This window comes from Mus caroli, chromosome 18 (genome assembly GCF_900094665.2).
Source record: "Mus caroli chromosome 18, CAROLI_EIJ_v1.1, whole genome shotgun sequence".
Classification (NCBI taxonomy): Eukaryota; Metazoa; Chordata; class Mammalia; order Rodentia; family Muridae; genus Mus; species Mus caroli.
The window spans coordinates 72,684,075-72,707,279 of record NC_034587.1 but is presented as its reverse complement, the minus strand read 5'-3'; the positions used below and the strand labels follow the sequence as shown (position 1 = coordinate 72,707,279).

The 23,205-nt window shown below is 41.9% G+C and overlaps 1 protein-coding gene across 4 annotated transcripts in view; it reads right to left on the bottom strand.

The window, feature by feature from the left end:
* Positions 1-22,996, bottom strand: part of Smad2 (SMAD family member 2) — a 64,632-nt gene extending 41,636 nt beyond the window's left edge. For 2 of the 4 annotated variants that reach the window (XM_021150251.2, XM_029471809.1), the window contains exons 1-2: positions 22,711-22,996; positions 2,435-2,722 (exon numbers count right to left, since the gene is read on the bottom strand). In XM_021150251.2, coding sequence (XP_021005910.1) covers positions 2,435-2,670 — 236 coding nt within the window. In that variant the 5' untranslated portion in view covers positions 2,671-2,722; positions 22,711-22,996. Of the gene's footprint in view, positions 1-2,434; positions 2,723-22,450; positions 22,524-22,710 lie in introns of those variants that run through there. The other 2 variants (XM_021150250.2, XM_029471808.1) reach the window with 2 other exon arrangements.
* Between the last annotated feature and the right edge of the window lie 209 nt (positions 22,997-23,205).

Genomic DNA, 23,205 nt, shown 5'->3' with positions numbered 1-23,205 from the left:
GCACTGTTACCTGCTACCTCACCAGTCCCACTCTGGCCAACCTCACTTCAACAGCAGTGGAGACTTGGATCCTACTCTCATTCCAAACAACCTCACGACCCACCTCCTCATAGAAACAGCAAGTTTCGGGTATAGTAAGTAAGAGACTCCCAAAAACTACTACGGGAAAGTGATCAGAAGACATTTCAATACAGCCTCAGGCCCCCATGTGTCCACATGGGGAATAAGCTCACATGCAGCTTCAACTGCCAAACGGGGTATGCAACATACCTTCTACAACCCTAACATCCTAGAGGCTGAAGCAGGAAAGTCTCAAGTTCAAGGCCACCAGGGAGGGACAGAGAGAAAGAGCTAGGGATGTAATTCAGTGGTAGAATACTTGGCTAATGTGCACAGGCCCTGTATTTGTTTAATCCCTAGCACCATAAAAACAAAAGCAAAAACAAAAAACCTGTAAAGATAAACAAAATTAAGCTGCCTTCTGGGTCTTCATATTTTAAGACTTTTCAACAATCCCATCTTTCCAAGCCATGCTCAAGTACAGTCTCAAGTCTGCACAGCATGTGTGTCCTTGCTACTTCAGAGTCACCCTCACCATCACTAGTCCCAGTTTATACCCAAGGGACATCTGCTTACAGAGAATGAACAATTCTTTACTATCCTCCCATTCCCAACTTCTACTATCTCCATCCCACAGTGATTTCTCCTGACTTTTTTACTCTCCAAACTTCTAGTCTCTACCGATTTCTAGTTTTCACCAAAGAGACTCCCAAGAGGCTTCCCATGGCTTCCTCTGGATAGAGCCCCTGAGTTCTTTCCCAAAATACTATACCTGGAAAATTATTTAAGTCCCCCAGTCCTTAGCAGCAAGCAATTCCAGTGCTTATCAGTCAAGAAGTGAGCATTTAAATATTTACATACAAAACCACAACCAAACACACAATGTAAAACCAACAACTAAATCTTGGCTTAATCTTAGCCAATCTGCCTGAGTCCTGTCATCTCCACTTCCAAACACGGGTCAAATTCAGTCACCCTGAGGACCAGTCCATCAGTCCAATCTTGCTGTCTTGCACTAGACTGTGACAACATTGCAACTGATTTCCACATTTCTATTCACCTAAATACACTCACTCACACGCGCACAACACTTCTTCTTCCTGTTCAGCAAATGTCCACTGCCCAAGATCTCTTGTTAAGATAATCTTTTTTAAAATGCAGTTTTTTTTTAAAAAAATCCTTATTTGATCCTTCATTATTTAGTCAAACATTCAAACTTCTCCAGCTCTCTCAAATGCTAAGTGAACTTCCTCCCTTCTTTATTCTCCCTCATGAGTCCTTCAAGGCAGGGAGGCACTCACTGGCTGCTACCTTGGGATCTTGACACTGGCCCTTTCCTCCAGCTCTGAGCCTCCCTCTCAGTGAGGTGCTGCTCCCTAGAGATCAGCTCAAACCTTACCAAGCCAAAGCAGCTTCTTTAACCTTTAATATCCCATTACTGCACTTGTCTTCTTTTGAGTTCATTACTATTTCAATCTTCTTTAATGGGTAAATCTCCCTCAGGAACTTCCTATTTGCTCATCACCACACTCCCATTCGTCTAGGAAACAATATGGTGCACAAACCAAGCACTTCATCAGCATATGTAAAAACAAACTGAGACTTAAGATATGCATGAAACAAAGTAAAAGAAATGGGTAATTAGTCTATCAAACAAGGCAGAAAACAAACTACTCTATCTGACAAGCAGAAAGTCCAGTGTTACTGAAACCCATTATCTACAGGCATCAGGTGTATACTTCTCAAAGCTCACTGGAAACAAGCAGAGCCAGCCCTCACCTAAGGCACTGCCATCACTCAGGAAGTTCTGTCTTCTGAGCAGACACATGCTATAATGTATAAAGAAAACACTGGAATATACTTTCAAAACAACCTGTCACAATCTCCTAACCGTTGTACTCACAAATAGAATGATTACAATTATACTCCAACTTTCAACCTCTTAAGAAGAGGTCCTTCCAGCGTAAGATGCCAGCCTCTGAGACAACTTCCAACTGCAATTCCAGTTGAGACTGCCTCACCTACTGTCCTTTCTTAACAGTGTGTCTCAGCAGCCTTTCTATTTACTGATGGTCCAAGGCGACAGGAAACTACTAGCCAGCACTTGTCAGCTATAGTTTTGAGTATTTGTTTAACATCCATCCAATGAATATTTATTCAGTTTTCAGTCACAGAGATGAGAAGAACATGTAACTTTAAGTAACAGAGATAAAACAATATATCTCAGTACTGCTTAAAAGTCACTACTCAAGAAAATAATCCCTAAAATACTCAAGACTTAAGAGAACAAAATATTTTACTTTAATAACCACTCGACTCTGTGCAGATGAAGTGCTGCAGGCTCCCTCCCCCAGCACAGCGCCCGCCAACTTACCTTGGTATGGTGACACACTTAGTATTGCAATTCTGAGTGGTGATGGCTTTCTCAAGCTCATCTAACCGTCCTGTTTTCTTTAGCTTTTTCACCAGACTTTTCACTGCTTTTTCACACCACTTTTCTTCCTGTCCATTCTGCTCTCCACCACCTGCTCCTCCAGACCCACCGGCTGATTTTTTCCATCCCAGAAGTCTCTTCACCACTGGCGGAGTGAATGGCAAGATGGACGACATTTTCTTACCAAAGGTAACAATCCACACTCAGAAGCAGCCTGGTAAATCTACCCTAGAAAAGACATTGAAACATTAATTTTAAAGCTAACTTAAAATAGTGATTTCAATATGCTACCAAATGCGAACCACAGCACACAACAGAAATTCAAACTCTTCACTTATTTGAAGTTTTTTCTATACTGATGATGATGCTGTCTTTACTACTTTAAATGAATTGTGGCAAAGAATTCTTCTGAAAATCAAGAAGACTCAAATCTTGGGCAAATATAGTTTTGAAAATAAAATCTTTGTTAACGCTTTGGGAAATTCACTTTTCTAAGGCCATCTCTCTTTATTAACCTCTTCAAATTAACACTTGATGAAGATTAAGGCATTTTCACAAACACCAAGTTTTTCACATTTTTAGGACTTCAGTCTATTCTCAAAAGATTTAGCAAAAATCTCTTGAGACTATATAGTTAAGTGGAAGTATGTTTGCCTAACATAAATAGACTCTGGGTTTAAACACCCCACCCCTCAACAGTAAGGAGTGGAGGACACTTACAAATAAAATATATACACACCCAATGTTCACAGAGTTTTACACTTTCATTAAGTGGGGGGGAGGGTATGGGGGACTTTTGGGATAGCATTGGAAATGTAATTGAGGAAAATAATGTAATAAAAAAAATATTAAAAATTTAAAAAAAAGAATAAAGAAAGAAAAGTGATCAAACTTGTAGAAAAAAGCTTTACTAAACACCTCATCTGCTTGAAGAAATCCCTTCAATGCCATCTATCTTAATACCCTTTTCATCTTTATCTAAGGATGCATACAATAAAATTAAGCATATTTTTCTTCCTATATCAACGTGTCAGTCTGTAATATCTTTTATTTTATGTACAGTAACAGGCTTGTAAGAGAACTCTTGCAAGCATCAACCTCAGGTGTCAGCTCTTATTCCCTGAGGAAATGACGAGCTGATTCCTCTATGGTGCCACTTACTTTCCTCACTATGAAAACCATCTGTGGTTCTAAGACTTATGTGTATGGTATCTGATGAGGTCAGCAGTAAGTTACTATGTAAGCACATTTTTGTACTTACCAGAATTAATGTCTTTTCATTTGCTTATTTTTATGCCCTTAGCACCAAATTTTCCTATTCTATGCCAGTCTTTCAAGTAAACAATCAGCTGACTGTTGTTAATTCTGCACGCAGCCTCGCATCCTAGAGTGTAGTAGTGTAGCAGTATGTCCCCATGCATGTCCCCATCATCCTGATCTACTGCATCTATTGTTTCATGGAGTATTTCCAAGAAAGAGATAAAGATGCCAGTAAGACTTGGTTGAAACACAATTTTATCACTATTACTTACTTTTGTAAGTAGCAATACTGCCTCCTGCTGCAATGACTAAGATATGGTACTACCTTAATTTTCCTTAAACAACAACAGCAAAACAAATCTCAGATAGTTATTTTAACCTTTTCCTTAGTAGCCATAAAGGAAGGATACCAGAGCCTAGAATCACCTATTACCCACCATTTGCCTGGATGGTTCAAAAGAAACCTTCAGATTATGGTTGTTTTAAGTCCAGGTACAAAACAGACAATAGAACTGATCTGGACAGCTTGCCTCCTGAGTTGTTTTAAATCTAGAGTTTAAATTTAAAACTTTTACCCTCTGCTTTTCTTTTTCTTCATAAACGGATTCAGGAAGTAACATCTAGTCTCTATGTGAGTTCACATTCTTTCAGTGCTGTCTTCCTGGTGTCACTACTCTTCTATTTGTACAACAGGAGGTCAGCTATACACACTTTAGATTTCAACCTACATCAAGACACTGTATGCTCTACCTGTTGTGACAGCTAGTGACAAACTATTAGTTTGTAGGCTAAGAACATCTTCCATCATCCTTCATGCAATATGATCTCCCTTTAACAACAGATCTATTTATTAGGATTGCTTTCTAACTATAGTCCATCCATTATTAGATTTAATTCTTTAGAAGGAACTTTTCCTCATCAACTAGGGCTATGTGGTTATCCTAAAACACATTTACTTTATTTAAGCTAAGTCAGGTTCAATAGTTAAGTATTTCATTTTAATGTCCATTATGTCTAGTTTCCTGGGGCTGCTGTCATAAATCACTACAAACCCTTATAAGGGCATTTGTCACTAGGTTTGGGGCCTATCAAGAAAATTCAGAACAATCTCATTTCAAGATTCATAAGTGCATCTTTTAAAACCCTTTTATCCAAATAAATTCACACTCACAGGTGTGTGTTTGGAAGGGGGTATGTGTCCATTAGTGAACTCTTAACTCTGACTTAACCTTGTTTCCTTGTCTCTAATACTGAAAATCTTGGTCTGAATGAATACACAGTCACTTGTATTACCTTTATATTACCTTACTATGTAAGGAAAAAAATTCGAAATAATAAGCTCTAGAACTAGGATTACTAGGCAAAGTTTAAGATTTCTTTGCAGCTCTATCTACTGATGATAATAAAAGGCCTGCCTTGAAAGTCACCTAAAATAACTACTTTCTCCAGAGGTATTAGCAGCCTGGGAGAGTTACAAGTCATTTCTGTTACTTAAATTTGACACTCACCATGTCCCTGTTTACACATAACCAGTGTCTGCCCACCCTGCAGGCTTCTTCATCCACAGAGACGGTTCCTCTAGCTTTCTGCCGTCTGTGTTGTTTGCAGCAGACACCTGCCCCCACTCTCACACCACGCTTACATGACGCACAGCACTACTCTGTAACTAGGGATCTGCACCAACTTTACTTCCTGAAGTCATTCTATATCCGTTCATACAGTGAACTTGAAGACAGGCCAAATTAAAGTATCAAACTGAACCACAAAGGTGTGTGCAGGGTGGAGATCCCAGAACATCTAAGAAGAAATGTTAATTATGCTTATTTAATGTCTAGTCTCCCCAGTCTGCAATGTCTCAGCACGTATGGCTGCAGTCGAGTGCAGTTCAGTGGGCAGAGCCTGCAGAACATGAGTGAAGCTTGGGCTTCATCACCAGCAGTGCAAGAAGGGAAGCACAAAGACTCACATGGAAACAAAGATGGAGAATGGTCAAACCAACTTTGAGAATAAAAAGGGAAACCAAATGACCTACATTGCCTTATTTCAAGACTTGGAAAAAAAAAAAAAACTAAATAAAAAACCTGAAAAGCCTTAGTAATTATAGAGTAGGCACAAAGGGAAAGCTTACCATTTAGACGTAACAGTTCGTCCAGAAGAGCCTACTGTTTACAGCCTCCTTCCCACTAAAGGTACCAAGTCACCTCAGGTTTAACCCTTTTTAGTATGTAAATGACAAGCATCTACCACTTCCTCATATCATTCTCCAAGGCTAGGCAGAATCTTAAGCTCTAGGAGGACTGTATTTCCATAACCTTAAAAACTTAAAAAGCACCAACTATAAATTCCTATAAAGTAAGCCATCAAAACTACATAAAACTCACATAAAAGTTACACTAAAAGGTAAGTAGACAAGCCACAGACTGGGGGAAATTTTACAACACATATCTGACAAATGACTATAGTTTAGAATATATAAAACTGAAAAAAAATTGAAAGAAATATAGTTTGCTAAATAAGAGAAAAAATTACAAACAAATTTAATTAAAGAGAGTAATAGAACATACTAGGGGGTGTTAAGTACTACCAACTATCAGAAAAATGCAAATTAGAACCCAAATGACAAACTGTTTCATATCATTTAGGATGGTACTAAATGTTTCGGACAGCACCAAATGTTGGTAAGGACACAGGCTACCTTAGTAGCCTACCACTGCTGTACCAAATTCCCCACACTCATTGCCTCAAAATGGCACAAATGGACTAAACCTAGGTGTCAGTCAGGCTGGGTCCGTCTGTGTGCCTTTCCTTTCTCACTTGTGAGGACAACCCTCTGAGCTCACACCTGCCACCTCCTTTTTTGTCATTAAACCTCTCACTCACATCTAATAAGGACATTGTGACTACATTTAGGGTTTATCCAGATCATCCAAACTAATGACCTCACCTCCAGACTTTAACTTTTTTATATGTACAGAGTCCCTTTTGCCATTCACAGGTTCTGGTCACTGTAGCCTATACATCTGTGGGGAGCATTTGGCCTTCCCTGGAACAATGCCATGCCCTACATCGTGAAATACTGCTGATACAAGCATAAAATGACACAATGCCTTCCTAAAGAGTCATGCATCTCCCCACAATACCATTATACTCCCAGAGACATAGTCAAGAAAAAGGAAAAGGGGGGCTGAGGAGCTGAGTTCCACCCCCAGCACCCACACGATGGAAGGTGAGAACCAGTCCTTCAAGCTGTCCTCCTATAAGCACTCCATTGCACATGCTCCCTGCGCCCCCCCCCCAATAACAAAGGTAGAACAAACTCTTCAAAGAGAAATAAAACCATGCCCCAAAACAAGGACGTGTACAAACTAAGAATATAGTGACACAGGGCCTGTAATCTCAGCCCTCAGGTGACTGAGAGTCAAGGCTAACTTCAGAAAAACTCACTGGTGGACAGGGACTGGAAGTATAATGGTATTGTGGGGAGCACTGACAGCTTTCACAATTTATAGACACCAAAAAAAAAAAAAAAAGCAAATGTTGCAAATAAGATCCTGTACCTTTCCTTAGCAATTCAGTAGACTCAGTGGGCAGGTAGGTTTTGCTCAGCTGGGGAGTTGTAAGGCAATAAAGAAAACAATCAGAATGCAACAGGAGCTGTTAAACTGTCAACAGGGGCTGACTAATAAAACATAAGCAAGTACCATAATGTATCAAGCTTCATTAGACAAAAAGGCAGACATATAAAACCCCATCAGACACATGATAACCTTCATACCCAGAGCAGGAAGCAAAGGGTACGTTTGGCACGGTTGTGTTCCTACTGTCCCATAAAGTATGCTCTTGGGAAGCCAACTGTATAATGCCATGTGACACAGTCTCTTCCTAGCATAGAGAACATGATCAATTCAACCTTTGGAAGGGAGGGGGTACCACAGAAGTGACACCAGAGCAGAAGTATCAAACAAACAGCCCACAGGCTAAGAGTCCACCATGTCTTCTTAGGTTACCAGTTTTGGAGCTAATAACTAGTGTGGATACTGGAAGCATGATCAGAACATGGGGGCAGTTAAAGCCAAGTTGGCTTTGTGCTTATCAAAAAGACTGTTAAATTAGTAATTTCAGAAACAATTTATATGACTTAATAATGTCCAACTGGATGTAGGCACTTATGATTCAAAGGCTTTGCTTCTTAGTCTGGCAGGCAGTATGCACAGGTATGTTCAAGACCATTGGGAACACCAGGGGGCAGCTTTCCAGAACCAGGCCCCAGGATCAGTTTATACATGCTATCAGACTAGATGTACCAGTCACACAGCTAGGGCCACATAAAATACAGTAGAACCGGAGAGGCCAGAAAGGGCACACGGACAGGCAGACCAAGCTTAGCAGACAAAACTGCAGGCAAGTCAAACCCAAGACTTGCCTCAAGGCCAGCCTGTTATGCTACTGAGAATTTAATCTTTCAGGATAAATCATCTTTCTGGGTTAGTGACTGATCTCTGTGCCTGTGAAAAACTGTTAGAAAAAGAAAAGTTCTTAAAAGTTTCTATACTTGTGAAGTGGAAACTTCTAGTTTCTTTGGAAAGTTATGTCAAATGATGTTTTGCTGGGGCACACAGGTGAAAGAATGTTTTGATATAAAAAACACACGAAAAGGCCCAGGATGCAGGAGTATAGCTATGACCCCACAGACAGTGGGAGAAGAGCACTGAGCATTGGTTTGGTTTGCTCCGCCTTGCTATTCTTTGCTAACAACACACTTTTATGTATTGGTTTGCCTTAAATAGCACTGTTGAGCTTAACATGTGATAATGCAGCCTAAGAACTGCTCACAAGGTTCCTGCAGCAGCTTGCTGTTTCTGCCACCTCTCCTCAGGCTGGCTGGTGAGCCTAGTGGCTTCCAGGACTGATGCTGCTGCCAGTTCATTCCCAGTGTCCGTCTGCCTGCCTAGAGGCCTGGTCTGCAGCCGCTGAGTCGTATTTGGTGTTTGCCATGGGACTGAACTGCTGCCCAAGAAGCCTGAGCTCGCCCCTGAGAACTAACCACTTCCGCACATCCCAGTAATCGCTCTCTTCCACTACCTCTGCTATCGTGGAGTAGAGGACAGGTTGACCCTTATTAAAAGTAGGTTGCAAAAATCTGTGCCTATAACTTTGAATTCAAATATTGCAGTCACAAAAATTTAGTCAAAACACAAATGAAAATTAAACTTCTTGACCATTAGCAAAAACTCAAGAGATTCTCCTTATTATCAGAAAAATCCCAGCAGATTCTTACTATTAGGAGTGAAGATATGAAATGAAGACAACTTAAATTTAAACCTGTTTTGGGTTATCTGAATCACATGACCTGTGTGGTCATGTATCAGTGTCCCTTATTTTACCAGATCAATTATGACAATCTGGAACTAAGAAAACAGTTACCAGCAACAACTTTCCCTATCACAGTAACCAGGCTGGCTGACCCTCTCTGGATGATTTTTACATTATATCCTAACATTTTTCAGCAATACTAATTAAAATATTGGATGGTCACTTATTGTACTTTAAATAAAAAGTATTTAGCCATTGCTTGAAATGAAAATGCATTGAAAATTAAATGAGAAGACATGGCAATTTGTTCCAAGTTAAATACAAATGTAACAAAAATAAAACTCAACGTCTAATCATACTACAAAAATATGACGTGTCATTTACAGAACAGAAAGGTTTTCTTCAATAGCATGGCAGCAAGCGCACTGCTAGCTTCTGCGAGAACTAAGTTCAAATGCTACCTGTTTCTAATTCCTGCAATACATGATACTTCTATAATGCAATGACAGCCTTGATGCCAAAGACAGTTTAAAAACTATCTTAGTAAAACTAAGAGTCCCAGATTACTCACTGGAAAGTTTCGATCAGGTAAGGTCTAACTATCCTGAGATTCTAGCAAAGTCTTCTAATTATTAATCGTTCCCTCCTAACTCTAGCAAACAGCATTATCTACATACTTTATTGAACCATGATTCCTTTTTTATGCAGTATTCAACTGTTCTTTTTTTTAAACCGTTTTTGATGTAGATGATACCTGAGAATATGCATTCTTTAAAACAACAACAACAAAAACCTCCCCAAATGACTAGGGTGGTTTTTCATGCTCTGATCTTATCTTCTGGGCAAGTTCCATATAAAAACCCTACAGAAGATCAATTAGAAGTGCAGTACCTTTGGGAAGCATGTGTATGAAAGCATGGTATTTGCAATTATTTTGGACTGGATATCCATCAACATGTCACTGATTTTTTTTTTCCACAAAGGTCTCATACATTTTGCTAAATGTATTCCTCCAAGCATCATTATTATTGAGATAGATGCTTTTTTAGAAAAAAAAAAAACAAAAACAAAAACCAGTTAAGGTTCTGAGAATCTGTCGCTGTAGGCAGAGCAGGTTTAGGACGTGCAAGGAGAACTAAGTTCCATTCCCACAACACACACTTTATATTAAATACTCTCCTTGACCCATTATGAAATGTTAGGATTGTGCAATAATCAAACACAAGGCAAGCCAAGTATAGTTAACACGCTCTAAACGTCTCTCTAATCCATTCCCTCAAGGGACTTCTCAGGAAGAACTCTCCTGTCTGCTATGGGTTCTGTCACAAAGTTTTGTTCACCTTAGAAGCTTATGTTGATCCTCAAACTCTGGTCAACTGGCTTTCTTCACTCAATGATACAACTATCTGTGCTAGTCTATACATAAATAAGATCTCTATCCTTGCCTGCAGCTGCTTGAGTTCCTGTTTCCCACACTTAGGGAGTCCTACAGATAGTCTGGTACATATGCTTTTCTACACTATGTGAATGCTGTCCTGCAGCAACTACTTTGAAACTTTAACTGAGAGTCCCATGGCAAACACACTTCACATTACAACCTAATGTGCATCCATGCCCACAACTCTTCAGAGACATTCCCTATATGCTGTACTCTCAAGAACCATGACTGCGTAGGAGCAGCAAGGTAGCAGATCCTAAGACCTGCCAATTCTAGAAAATCAAAAGGAAAAAGACAGGTAACACATTTTGATTCTATGTTTCTAATATTTTAAAAACATAATAAAGCCATTACCTTGAAATATACTATCTGCAAGGAGAGATGGTACAGAGAACACACATGTCCAATTTTACCAAGTTCTACCAAAGTACTTAACCAACTGCCAATCCTCCAGAAATCATGAGCCTTTTCAATTATTACTAATACATGACACACTGGACCTTCTAAATGTAGTTGTTGGAAAGGTTTCATATACAGGGGTCACATGTGATAAGGAGCTTGGGGACATCTGCCACTGCTGACTATCCAGGATTCTATTCCTAGCAACCCTTGGTTCATAGTCACTATCTTTTGTCTTAATTCATAACATCACATATATATTCAATTACATAAACTTTATATGTCTCCAGTCAGCAAGTGATTTTTGAAGGTCTTTTGTATACTTTAACATTTCACACCAATGTGTTCAGATGTATCAGCCAGCTACTCTAAGGGTTGTTTAGTGGTCACTTCTACCTTTAAGATCATCCCATGTGATTTGCCTTGTACTTGTCTAACATTTCACCTCTAGTAGCCAAATAGGAATGGATTTATACATATAGTGTCCTCCTCAATACAATGTGTTTCTGGGCTCTTTGGTTTTCCTATGGTAGCATACACCCAAGGCAAATACCACTATACCTTAACCACTAAAGCTACATGCTACATCCAGGTATGTGCTTCCTTCTTGCCTCTCTAGATGCTCTCAGCTGCTGCTTCAGCCATCATATCTTCCTGTGGCTATAGACACACACCATCCCATGATAGAGGCTCACTTTTTCTGGATCCATAAACCATTCTGACTCATCAGAAGCCCCTCCTTCTGTAAGCTGCCTTTATCACAGCAATATAAAAGTAACTAATACAACACAAGCTTATAGATACATTTAATTTCCAGCATTTTATATTTTCTAATTTCTATATATGTATTCACGTTTTTCTCATCCTTCCCTACGAGCAATTTTTTCTTCATTTCTATCTACTTACCCCAACTGACTTATCAAACTACACATTCTATTGTAATTCTTCAAAGGGTGACTCTTACATCTATTTAATGGGAAGCCTGACCTCATCAGTGGATTTCAGGTAAAGAGAGCAGCCTACTAAAAGGCCTAATAAAAGTAACTTTGAATTATAATAATAAAGGATCCAGATATACTGTCTTACATAGCAGATCTCAGCTACAAGGATGCTACAAAGGATGGTCTCTCAAGCCCACAGGTTCAAGATGAGCACAACCCATACTTCCCTTTAAAAATACATGAATTAAAAAAAAAAAAATCTTGTAAGACTAGGTAAGGAAAATGGCATATAGTTAATAGGTAAGAAATAAATATAACTGTAAATAACTTAGAAACTATTACCTCTAGGTTGGCTGTAGGGGAAGCTAACTCACAAGATTTTACTACAGCTACAACTGGGGGTCAGGAAGGAGAAAATAAAACTGAAGGCTGTGAGAACTGATCCTTAGGGAAATCTATCCTTAAAAGTAATTCTCGAGCTCTCTCTAGGTAACTAACTGCCTCTGTCTCACTGTTCTGTGGTAAAACACAAGCCCAGACCAGGGACTGGCTGGGCACCACTGAGAACAGAGTCAATGAGCACAAGTACACACTAAAGACGCTCCCAAACCCTGTACCGTTGGCATCTGCCTCTTAAACATGAGTAGCCAGACTTCTACCTTGATGTCAGATTCTTAAGACTCTTCAAGAAAGTATCAACCAAGCTCAAAGAAGACATACACATAACTACTCCTGAGAGCATACAAACAGCCCACTCAGCTCCCTCGTCCATAAAACTTAAAGGGACAAGCTTCCCCCACAGCTCCTGTTTCTGTCCAGCTTTCTGTCCCTTCTTAGTGAAGCAATCACAGACTATCTAAAGAAAAGTGGCAAATGAAAACAGAAAAGGGGAGCCTCAAGAAAACTGAGATTGCATAGAGGGAAGAGAAGTCAACCATCAAGACAGAGCAGTTAAGACAGCAACACCGAAGCAGAGCAGCAGTGCTCAGAGGGTGAGGAGAGAAGAAGAAATCCAAGTGTAAACTTGATTTCTGTACGAAGGCAGAGAATGGGAAACAGAAAAATCACACACACACACACACACACACACACACACACACACACACACAGAGCAATAGATTGAGAAGAAGAAAAATATATGAAAACTCCCCAATCTCATTATCAGAAAGAGCAGAAAGGTGAGAAAAACAGGAGGGTGAGGCACAAAGTCCAAATAGGAGTTCTAGAAAGACAACAGAGGTGACAGAGAGGAAGGGCCAAAGACGCCAAGAAAACTGCCTGAAACTATACAGGTGCTTCCACATAGAAGGCCCACCAACCGCAGCACAGCAAATGGTCACAACTCCCCTGGCCCCACAGCTAGTGACAACGAAAAGTTACAATGCCAATACAGAGTCTTAAGAATCTGACAAAGTATGACCGTTAAGAGGGTTAACTGAACAACTATTGCCAACCTGAGTTTCTCTTCTAGCAATCAACTGGCTTTCACTATGGTTTGCTTTAGTGGTGGTCGTGCTGTTGAGTGTACTTTCAAACGCCTCTGTCCATTGTAATCTTCAGAGGATTGTCCATTTGAGTCCTTTACCCATCTTTTAGGGGGTTTTGGTCTAAAATTCTTTAAATATGCTGAGTAGAAAACCTTTATAAGACATACTATTTCCAACTACAATCTCATTTTGAGAATTATCTTACACTTTCTTTTCTTTGATGCACAAACCCTTTTAACTTTCATAAAGTCCAGTTTACCTTTTCCACTGTACACATGCCTGTTGTGTCATTCAGAGCCACAGCCACACCTCCGGTACGAAGTGGGCTCAGCTCTGCTTTGGCCACTCTTTCTCCTTCAGCCCCTTGTGCTTCTGGAAGGCCTTCTTTGTAATTACTGCTCTGGTTAGGAGTATTAAAAATACTGAGATGGTCTACAGCTGTGTTTTACACCTATGTCTTCAGAGGCCTTGTAGTTCATCGAAATCCACACTGACCAGTTATTTTAAGAGCTGCCAAGCCTGTGTCGGCTAAAGACCATCATACCAGACTGCAGACCAACATATGGAAGGAACTAGTAATAAGACTGACATTTCTGCACAGTCAAACTGCAGGCAGGAGAGAAGAGGGAAATTACTTTATACTTCAATTCCCTATTTTGTACTATATACGTAACTATTACCTATGTAAAAGATAATTAAATTACCTTTCCTTAAGACAGATACTGGTGGCCTACTGGTCTAACTCTAAGAGATAAAGCTGTGCAGGTACTCAGTGAGTACAGAGGACCATCCCCTGCAGCACTAGTTCTAGTCTCCCAAGACTGAAAGGAACTTAAATGTCCACCGTGAACAAGCGTTCTGGTGGAATGGAAGACTGTCACACACTCAGGGTAAAGGCATTTGCCATCAAACCTGAGGAGCTGAGTTACTCCCTAAATTTAACTCCTATGTAGACGGAGAACCAACTTCTCTAAGCTGTCCTGTGACATTCAGAAGTATGTAACATACATGTGCATGCACAAGTGTAAATATGAACACAGCACACACACAATCCCAATGTTGACATCACCAAAACAAAAGGCATTCACTATGAACTGACATAAAGCAACCTACAAGATGAACTTCCAAGTCCAATAGCTGGCCATATCCGCTAAAAGGCAGTACTTGTCCGAGTGTGCTTAGAGGTGAACACAAGCTCGGTAGCACTGTTTGCCTCTGCAAAGGCAGATGAGTGACAGGGACCAACACATCTTACATGTACATCATGCCACATTTAACTGTGGTTGTACTTTCTTTTTACATTTGTTCTGCTTCACCTTCTAGTGATATGAAAATCCAGCTGAAAACTAGTGTTTCCTAGTCCTCTACAGGCGGGGCGTCTCCCAGAAGCAGACTGTTTCAAACACTAGAAGAAGCTTTCATTTTGACCTACTTTTTCTACTATCTCTCAGCTAACACGAGAAACTATGTAGTCTATTTTATCTGACATGTCTGTGTTTGCAGTGGGAGAAATGGGCCTAACCTGTGTCTGTTCTGTCAGTTTATGTCACCACAAGAAATCGAGATTAGGTATGACTGCACATACCTCTAAGCACATACCACTGAGCCCCAAAGGGCTGAGTCAGGAAGATCCCAAGTTCCTATCCTGGACTACACAGGGACTCTGTCTGGACAAAGTAAATAAGCACACAGCATTGGGATAAAGTGGCTCATTCAGGCCAACAGCCACGAAGACAGCACAGCCAGGAGAAAATACCTCAAAACTTGCCATTTCATCTTGGAGAAGAGGGAAAATCTGGCAAGAAAAATTCTTGGCAAAAGCTGAAATGGGGAAGAGAAGCAGGTGGTAAATACAGAAAGCAAGTGCAGGGCTGGAGAGATGTCTCAATAGTAGAGCACTTGTCTAGCATGTAAGAGCCTTTAGGTACAGCCCCAAGTACAGAGAGGGAGAGAAAAACCAAATATAAATTGTTCTTTTTAAAGCTATGAAAGGAAGAGAAATTTCAAATATCTTTAAATGGCAGAGGAATATAAAGTATTCCCTAACACATACATGAATTTTTACTTCAATAGACTCTGGAGCTGGGAAGATGGCTCCGTGGGTAGGAGCACAAGCATGAGGGCTGGAGTCTGATTCCCAGCACCCATGGACAAAGGTCTGAACCAGCTGTGGAGGGGGATAAAACAGGGAGTTCCAGGTTAAACAGAGGAAATAAGGCAGAGATGGGCTGAGTTAGACAACTGATATCCTCGAGGCTCTGGCCTGTACATAGGTGCATGGGTGCATGCATGCACGCACACACACAGAGGAAAAGAACCAATTCCAGGGCCAATCATGTGTTCTGATGGTCACATGAGCACCTTGCACTCACTCCCACACCATACACACAACAATAAATAAAATAACAATGCTTAAAAAAAAAAAAGAGTTAATCCTGGAAAAAAAAAAAAGCAATGCTTAAGAGAAACTCAAATATGTTAACCACAACAAAAAAAAAAAGAAAAGAAAAAAGAAAAGACAAGACAAGACAATGATGAATGCCTTTAGAATACTAAAAGCTGAAATGGAAATACCATAAAAATCCTTATTTTAGACTGTTGGTAATGTATGTTCAAACACAGCACACTAAGCAGAGAAAAACATCACCAACGATCTGAAATTTCCTGTGTTAGTCAAAGAAATCACTGGTAATGAGGCAATAAGGGTTTTAAAAATTAAAATGCAAAGCTCAATGGAAGTGCTTGCTTAGTAGATTCAATCACTACCACCAGCGCCCCCCCCCCATTAAAATGTGTATTTTTAAAAATTGAGAACCAGATTTCTCAATTTTCTAAGTAATAAGGTTCTTTCCAAAGTTTTACATTAGTAAAGGACAACACCAAATGGAAACCCAAGCCAGTCCCCTGGAGGACGGTGGTTCATACGCCTTCTAACCAAGCAGAAAACGTTCACAGGTGCACTGTCATGGACTGCTACAACTGAGTGTGGGTCTGGCCATTAGTTCAGTGACTATCCACCTCACTTAAGGGTGAGCTCTGTGTAGACAAGTGTTCCATTTAATTCAGTGAACAGCCTCCTGACACAGGGAGCACTGTGTAGACATCTTGTTCCATACTGGCCGAATTTACACCTTTAATAGACTGCACAGAAGCTGCATCTCAGCTCGTAAGAATCAACTTCCCCATATCATAAATGTGCACCAACACAAGACTGCACAGGCCCAAATGCAAGTCAGCAGAGTGCCGTGCATTCTCAATGGCCTTCCCGGGTCCCAGGCTGGTCTTGTCTTACTCCTGAAGCATTACCTAGTACCACATCAGACATGCAGTACAAGTTTGTGGGCTACAAATTCACCTAAGCATATCTAAAAGCAGTTGATGCCACAGAACCTCCTACAACGGTGACAACGGTCTCTACTTGTGATGCCTTATACAGCAGCCAATACTTGTAATATTGCCGATTAAAGTTAACTAAAATAATACAGAATTTAACTTCAGTCCCTCAGTCTCACCATCTGTATTTCAAGTGCTAAGCAGGCACCAGAGCTGGCTGCTACCTGACAGATACAGAAACACAAGCTTGATTTTGTTTGAATCTTTTCACAGTCTATTCTTCCTTCCTGAGTACATTAAACCTACAACTACCCCACCCGAAAAAGGAAAAGAAGCTGGGCTTTGCAGATAACTCAAAGACAGACTGGCCTTCCTTCCTTCAGAGGCAACGTCTCCTTACTATTGCTTTATAGACTCAGGCCAAGGAAATCCCAGAGTCTCAAAAAAAAAAAGTCAATCTAGAAAAATCATAACAGTTTCACATTAAGTTTCAAATTTTAACAACAAATTGAGAATTTGTTTAGGATATTGTCATGGGTACAACCATAAAGACAGAATGTCTGTAGAGGCCAGGAAGCCAGAAAGGAAATGCAGGGAATGAGGAGGTGGTGGAGAGGATTAACAGAACTAATGATGTATAAACTAGTCATATGGAATCCTATTTTATAAGCCAATTTACCTTTCCATAAGTTGTTATCAGGGAGATTCCCAACCCTCTGCAAAACAACAAAACAAAATAAATAAAAAACAAGCTATTCCCATTTGTCTAAGTTGACCACCAGAATTAAGAATTAGATGATTATTGTCAGAGACATCACATAATTTATTTCAGCACATAAAGATATCAAGCTATAAACTGAGCTAGAAGCTTCCCCCTATCAAGATAGTTTTTATAGTTCTGAAAGGCAGAGAAAAGTCACCCACTGTTTGACCCAGCTATAAGCCTTGAAACCTACCAACCTTCCAGGAAGATGTACCCACAGGTGCAACAGTGGCATGACCGTTCCAGGGATAACCAACTGATTCCTGGTGCTGTACATCTCATCAAAAGCCATGACTAGAGAGGTCACAGGCCGTAAGGAAGAACCTACTACTTGTGTTTTGCTAAATGGGCAAGGTATCAAATTGTCTTCAAATTCTTACAACTAGCTTCTATAGTGAGTTGGGGTGATGGCTAATGCAGAGATCACAATCTGTCAGCGTGCTCAGAACAAGAGATCTGCTGAGACCAGCCCTAAACAGGACATCTATTTCACCTTCCTCCAAGGCTCAGACATCATCAGTGGAAGAGGACAGGAAGGAGCACTGCAGAGGACGGATTTGCTGGGAGGGGAGGGGAGAAGTAAGGGATGACAACGAGGGGGTGTTTTCAAAGGACACTACACTTGTATAAAGCTGTAAAATATTTTCTTAAAACAAATATGAAAACACACCAAACCACCAGGCAACTGTCCTAAGAGAAGATTCAGTTACAACTGAACAATACCAACTGAGCTACAGAAAGAGCTACTCACACTGTAGGATGTGAGGCAAGTATGGAGATCACAGAACCACTCTAACATGTCTAGCTACCTGGACAAACTTGAGGCAATGTCTAAATCCAACTGACTTAGTAAAATTATATTTTTTATATCAAATTACTGAAGTGACTTAGAACCATGTTTAATGACATAAATCTAGAATCATAACTGAAGGCATCACCACAACATGTAGAGAAATAACCAAAACTGATCAGTGGCAGTAAGACTAGTTTCTTTAATACAGCTAACCCAGGCAAGGCTGGCTTCCTTACTAGAAGGTCACCAACAATGATCTGATAGAGAATTTGAAAATAACCCTGAGGTAGAAAGGAGGACCCAAATAAATAAAGTCATCAGACATAGTGGCTTATACTTGCAATCTTAACATTTGGTAGTCTGTATCACCGAGTTCAAGGCCATGCTGGTTTACATAGAAAGTTTGATCTACAGAGAGAGACCATGTCTCAGTAAGTAATTTTTTTTTCCAAAAAAAATCAAAGCTAGTGATATGAAGAAACCCCTATCAGAGTTGGGTGAATTGTCACATTGCTCTATCCAGGAAATTTCTAGCATACTGTCTCTTAAAGCCTGAGTGAAATTCTTTCACCTGATACCAGCAGGCTAACAAAACGGATGGCCTCCTGTCAAGTGTGATCCAGCACTGTATCTCTAAGGTCACCTTTCTTAAGTGCTGGCTAGCAGAAAGTCTTTTCAGTCTGAAATCAGAGCTCTCTCAGACAAGATACTGTGGGTCTTTCATGAAATCCTTAGCTACAGCACAATGCTCCATCACCCACTTGTTAACCATCCTGAATAATCATGTAGGTATAGTAAGTAGATAATAAGGTCTTAAAAAGGTTTTCCCAAACCAATTCTAAGCTAACTGATGGCCATTTACTGCTAGGCTTTCAGGTCTGGTCCTGCTCTGGATGCCACAGGCGTGCTAGTGGAGCTATGGGTACTTGCTTTGTGTCTACAAGATTATCTCTATTATCCTCTCCAGGCTGTTATCTGCTTTCTCTTAACAAAGGACAGAGAGCTTCAAGTTCCCCCACTGTCCTGTCTACTCCTCACCACACCCTGTTAAGCCTCCCACACTACCATCATCTACTAGTTTCAATCTACTGTGGACTTAGATGCCAGATAACTCTGCTAAGAACATTTTAAATAAATACCATCAGGTTTTAACTAAAACTGAAAGGATTCCCCTATGCTTTAAGGTACAAACTTGGACAATTAGGCTCAAGGCCTGGTTGCTCAATTCCATTTCACCATTTATAAGAGGTCAGGGACAATGGTGCTGGCAAATTATCTGCATTAAGAGCCCAGAAAACTAACCAAAGGGCAAGAACTTTAACTTGAGAATCTGTCTCAAAAAATGTTCTCAATCTTCTAACTTATCTTTTAGCAACCTTAAGAGTAAGAGGTAGTTTTCCCACTTTTAGTAAAAACAAAAGCTAAGACTTGGAAGTTTAATTCATCCAATACCATAACCAAGAAACCAAATATCAGCCTTGGGCTTTGATTCCAAACTCCATTATGTGACTTGCTGCCCAGTCTGTATTCTTGGCTTAACTATTTGCATACAATACTCCTTTCACTGGAACCCAAATGACTCAAGTTCCTTTTCTTTCCTAACCACTTTCTTTAACTACAGGGCAATGGTTAATCAGATTGAGACCAAATTAAGCTGGGCAACTGTACATCTGCTCCACAAGCATGCTTCTCAAAGATTAGCTGTATCTCCAGTTTGAATGAAAAGTGGCAGGCAGTGCCCCTACCCCAACAAAGAGCTTATTCTCAGTGACAGGAGCTAACACAGCCCATCGCCCTAGTGCCACCCTCTACACTTGACAGAAAGCAAGCAAGTATAAGGCAGGAAGGGACTCTGGATGGATTTATTGAATGCTCAAGCTCAACTTAGGCTCTAATATAATTAACTTTCTTACTTTGGGGCCTTGGCCACAAGACATGGAGTTCTCATTTCCCTAATTCCACTGAGGAGTAGTGGGGTGACTAGCCACAGAACGTTTGTTGTGTAAGTGTTACCTGTCCAATAAAGTGACTCTGAATTCTCTATAGTCAGTTTCTGATACACCTTTGCAATACTTAGTAGAAAACCTCTTTGCACTTACAGAAACCAAGGGCCTAAAACTGTCTCTTCTGCTTTTACTCAGACAAAGCATCTAAAAAGATATGCCTCTCTCCACCCTCTAAAAAGGATTCTTGTCCCAAGAATATGAATAAACCTCCATCTGCCAGACTACACTATATACAGCTGCTGCATGCGTCACAAAAGCACCTGTATGAAGAGGCTGCTGCAAACATGCGGTTCTGGTCCAAACAATTAAACCAACGGCATCCAAGCCAAGCATGAAGGGAACCATTAGGCCCAAAAGTCAAATCTAAAAACTCAAAAGGCCTCAACCACCAGTTCTGCAGCTAACCTAGTTAAGTTTACTTGTCTGTTCACCCAGCCTCCCTCGTGCAAAGTACTGACTACAGCAACATGTTCTATATGCATCAAAATGAGAGACCTCTTGTTCTACTGAATTAGTATTCTCTTTGTCCACATGAAGGAAAGGGCTATATAGAAAACCATCCCCAATATTCCTAATGAGAGTTAAATCACACAACCAAGCCTGACAGGAAATTACGCTGCAGTTTCTCCCAACACTCACTTTATGAGCCATACAGATTGCATAGCTATTTAGTGACAAGTACTTCAGAACCCTAAAGACCACACTTTGCTGAACACCTACAACACGAATCACTTTATGTGTAGCTATAAAACAGGAAACAACAGTATTTAAGAGCAGTGTCTTGCTAAGGAACACAAGAGATGTTTGTAATCCCAGTTCGGTCATTAAGCCTGGCCAGTGAGGACCCTTAAACTTAATTAAGTTAACTGGATTTTAACATTAAGCATGTACCTGGGCACTCAGCTTTTAAAAGTCCACGAATCTTCTCATCACCACAGGTAAGTTTATGCAAAAACAAAGAAATTTTAAAAGTAACATCAATGTTACTTTATGGATTTAACATAAACATTTGCCAAATGATCTAATGGGGGGAGGGAACCCTCTTTATGGAGCTGTTTCATAGCTAAATGGGAGAGGGGAAAGAAAGAAAAAAAAAAAAAAAACCTTAAAACTATAATACATTTTGCTTCTCCCATGTCTGGATTCCATCTGCTTCACTAACTCATGGATTGAAACTATTCCAACTTCGTTTTAACTACTTAACACTCCTCTGTAAAGGGGAAAATTGCTTTTTACAGGAACCAAAGTAAACTAATAGGAAAGATATTTCCAGCACGGCAGCAAATGCATTCTAGTGTTAGGCTCAAGAGAAAAATCCTTTCCATCAGTGTTATGGGGTTAACTCAGGAAATCAGAAACAAGAAATTTTGGAAATTGACATACCAGGATGCCATTTTTTGTAAAGATAATCTTCAGATAAATTTGCCTGATGGTTCATTTATTTACACGTCGTTTCATTAGTTACAAACATCGCCATTTGGAATGTCCTAACAAGGAATGACAATAAAGCGGGATGCTGCTGCGAAATTATTTTCACCTGGGCATTTTTTGTTGTTGTTGTTATTGGCGTGACAACAAACAGGTAGTGTTTGCCTTTAAGTGTAAAAGGAATGAATAACAAAACCAACCTCGATTTTTGTTTTTCTTTTGTTTAGATTCAAAAGGAAACCATAACACGCAAGGGTAAGAGGACAAAAGTACCTGGCCCAAGGACAGTATCCCTAGAAGAAAATAAATCCAAGCACCGATTGTGAAAACCAATCTGAAATAAGTGCACTCAATTAGCATGCTTCCTAAAGGCGTGTGATTAGAAACTAATAGGCTGTACCCACGGAGCAACTTTCCCAAGTGCGTGGAGGATGAGCCCGGGCAACCTCAGCCACGAGCGTGTTTCTGAGTACACACAGTGATTCGGAACCCGCGACTGTTACGGTTAACAAAGGCCACAGGAAAGGAAAAAAAAAAAAAAAGGAAAAGTATAAGCAAAGTACCACACGCCCCTAACTCGGCTCCGGGGCCATTCTGCAAGGCACAGATCGAGAGCGGCCGCGCGCCGGGACAGAAGCGGGCCGCAGCCAGGCTGGGCGGGGCGGGGGCTCGCGGCCCTGCCCACGGCGCCGACCCCGGCCCGCGCGCCACGGCCCGCCGCCACACCCCACACGGGCGGCCACGTGACCCGGCCCCGCACACTCCTGCCCGGTTCCCCCGGCGCCCCGGCTTTACCTGCACCCAGCGCCTGGTCCCGGCCCGTCCGAGCCGGGCCCCGGACCTTTTGTTCCTTCCTCTTCCGACGGGCTCCGCGCTGCCGGAGGAGTGGGCGCGCGCAGGCGGAACTGCGCCGCGGGCCCCCGCCCCGCCCCCAGGCCCGCGCTCGCCGCGGCCGGCCCGGGAGGGCGCCGCCCGCTCCGCTCGGCGCGGCCCCGCGCCCCGGCACCGCCCGCACCCCGCGCCACCGCCCTCCGCCCCGGCCGCCGCGCACCTACCTCCGGGCGGCTCGCTCGGCGCTCGCGAGCTGCAGGCTTGCTTGGCGAGCTGCTCCTCCACCGCCGCGCGCGGTAGCCCCGCCTCCCTCCCCGAGCCGCGGGCCCCGCCGATTCGCCGGCGCAGCCCCGGGCTGGCACCCTGCCGCCCGCTGATTGGCGCCCGCGGCCGCCCGTTAGGCGTGAGGCACGCCGGCCGAGCGGGCGCGCACGGAAGACGGAGGGAGCACGGCAGGGACGGAAGGAGGCCGGGCGCCGCGGGCAGGGCCGGGGGCCGAGCGGGGCGCTGGCAGGCGCGGGGCGCCGCCTCCCGCCTCCGGCCGGACCGGCGGCGCGCGCAGCCAATCAGCGACCGGGGAGCCCGGGGTGTGAGCACCGCGTCGGGGGCCTGGAATCGGAAGGGAAACGTCGCTCGCTGATTGGTTCCGCCTTCCCCGTCGAGCGTGAGGCGAGGCGAGGCCGGGTGGGTTGGTACGCCCGCGGTTGCGCTTGAGTTCG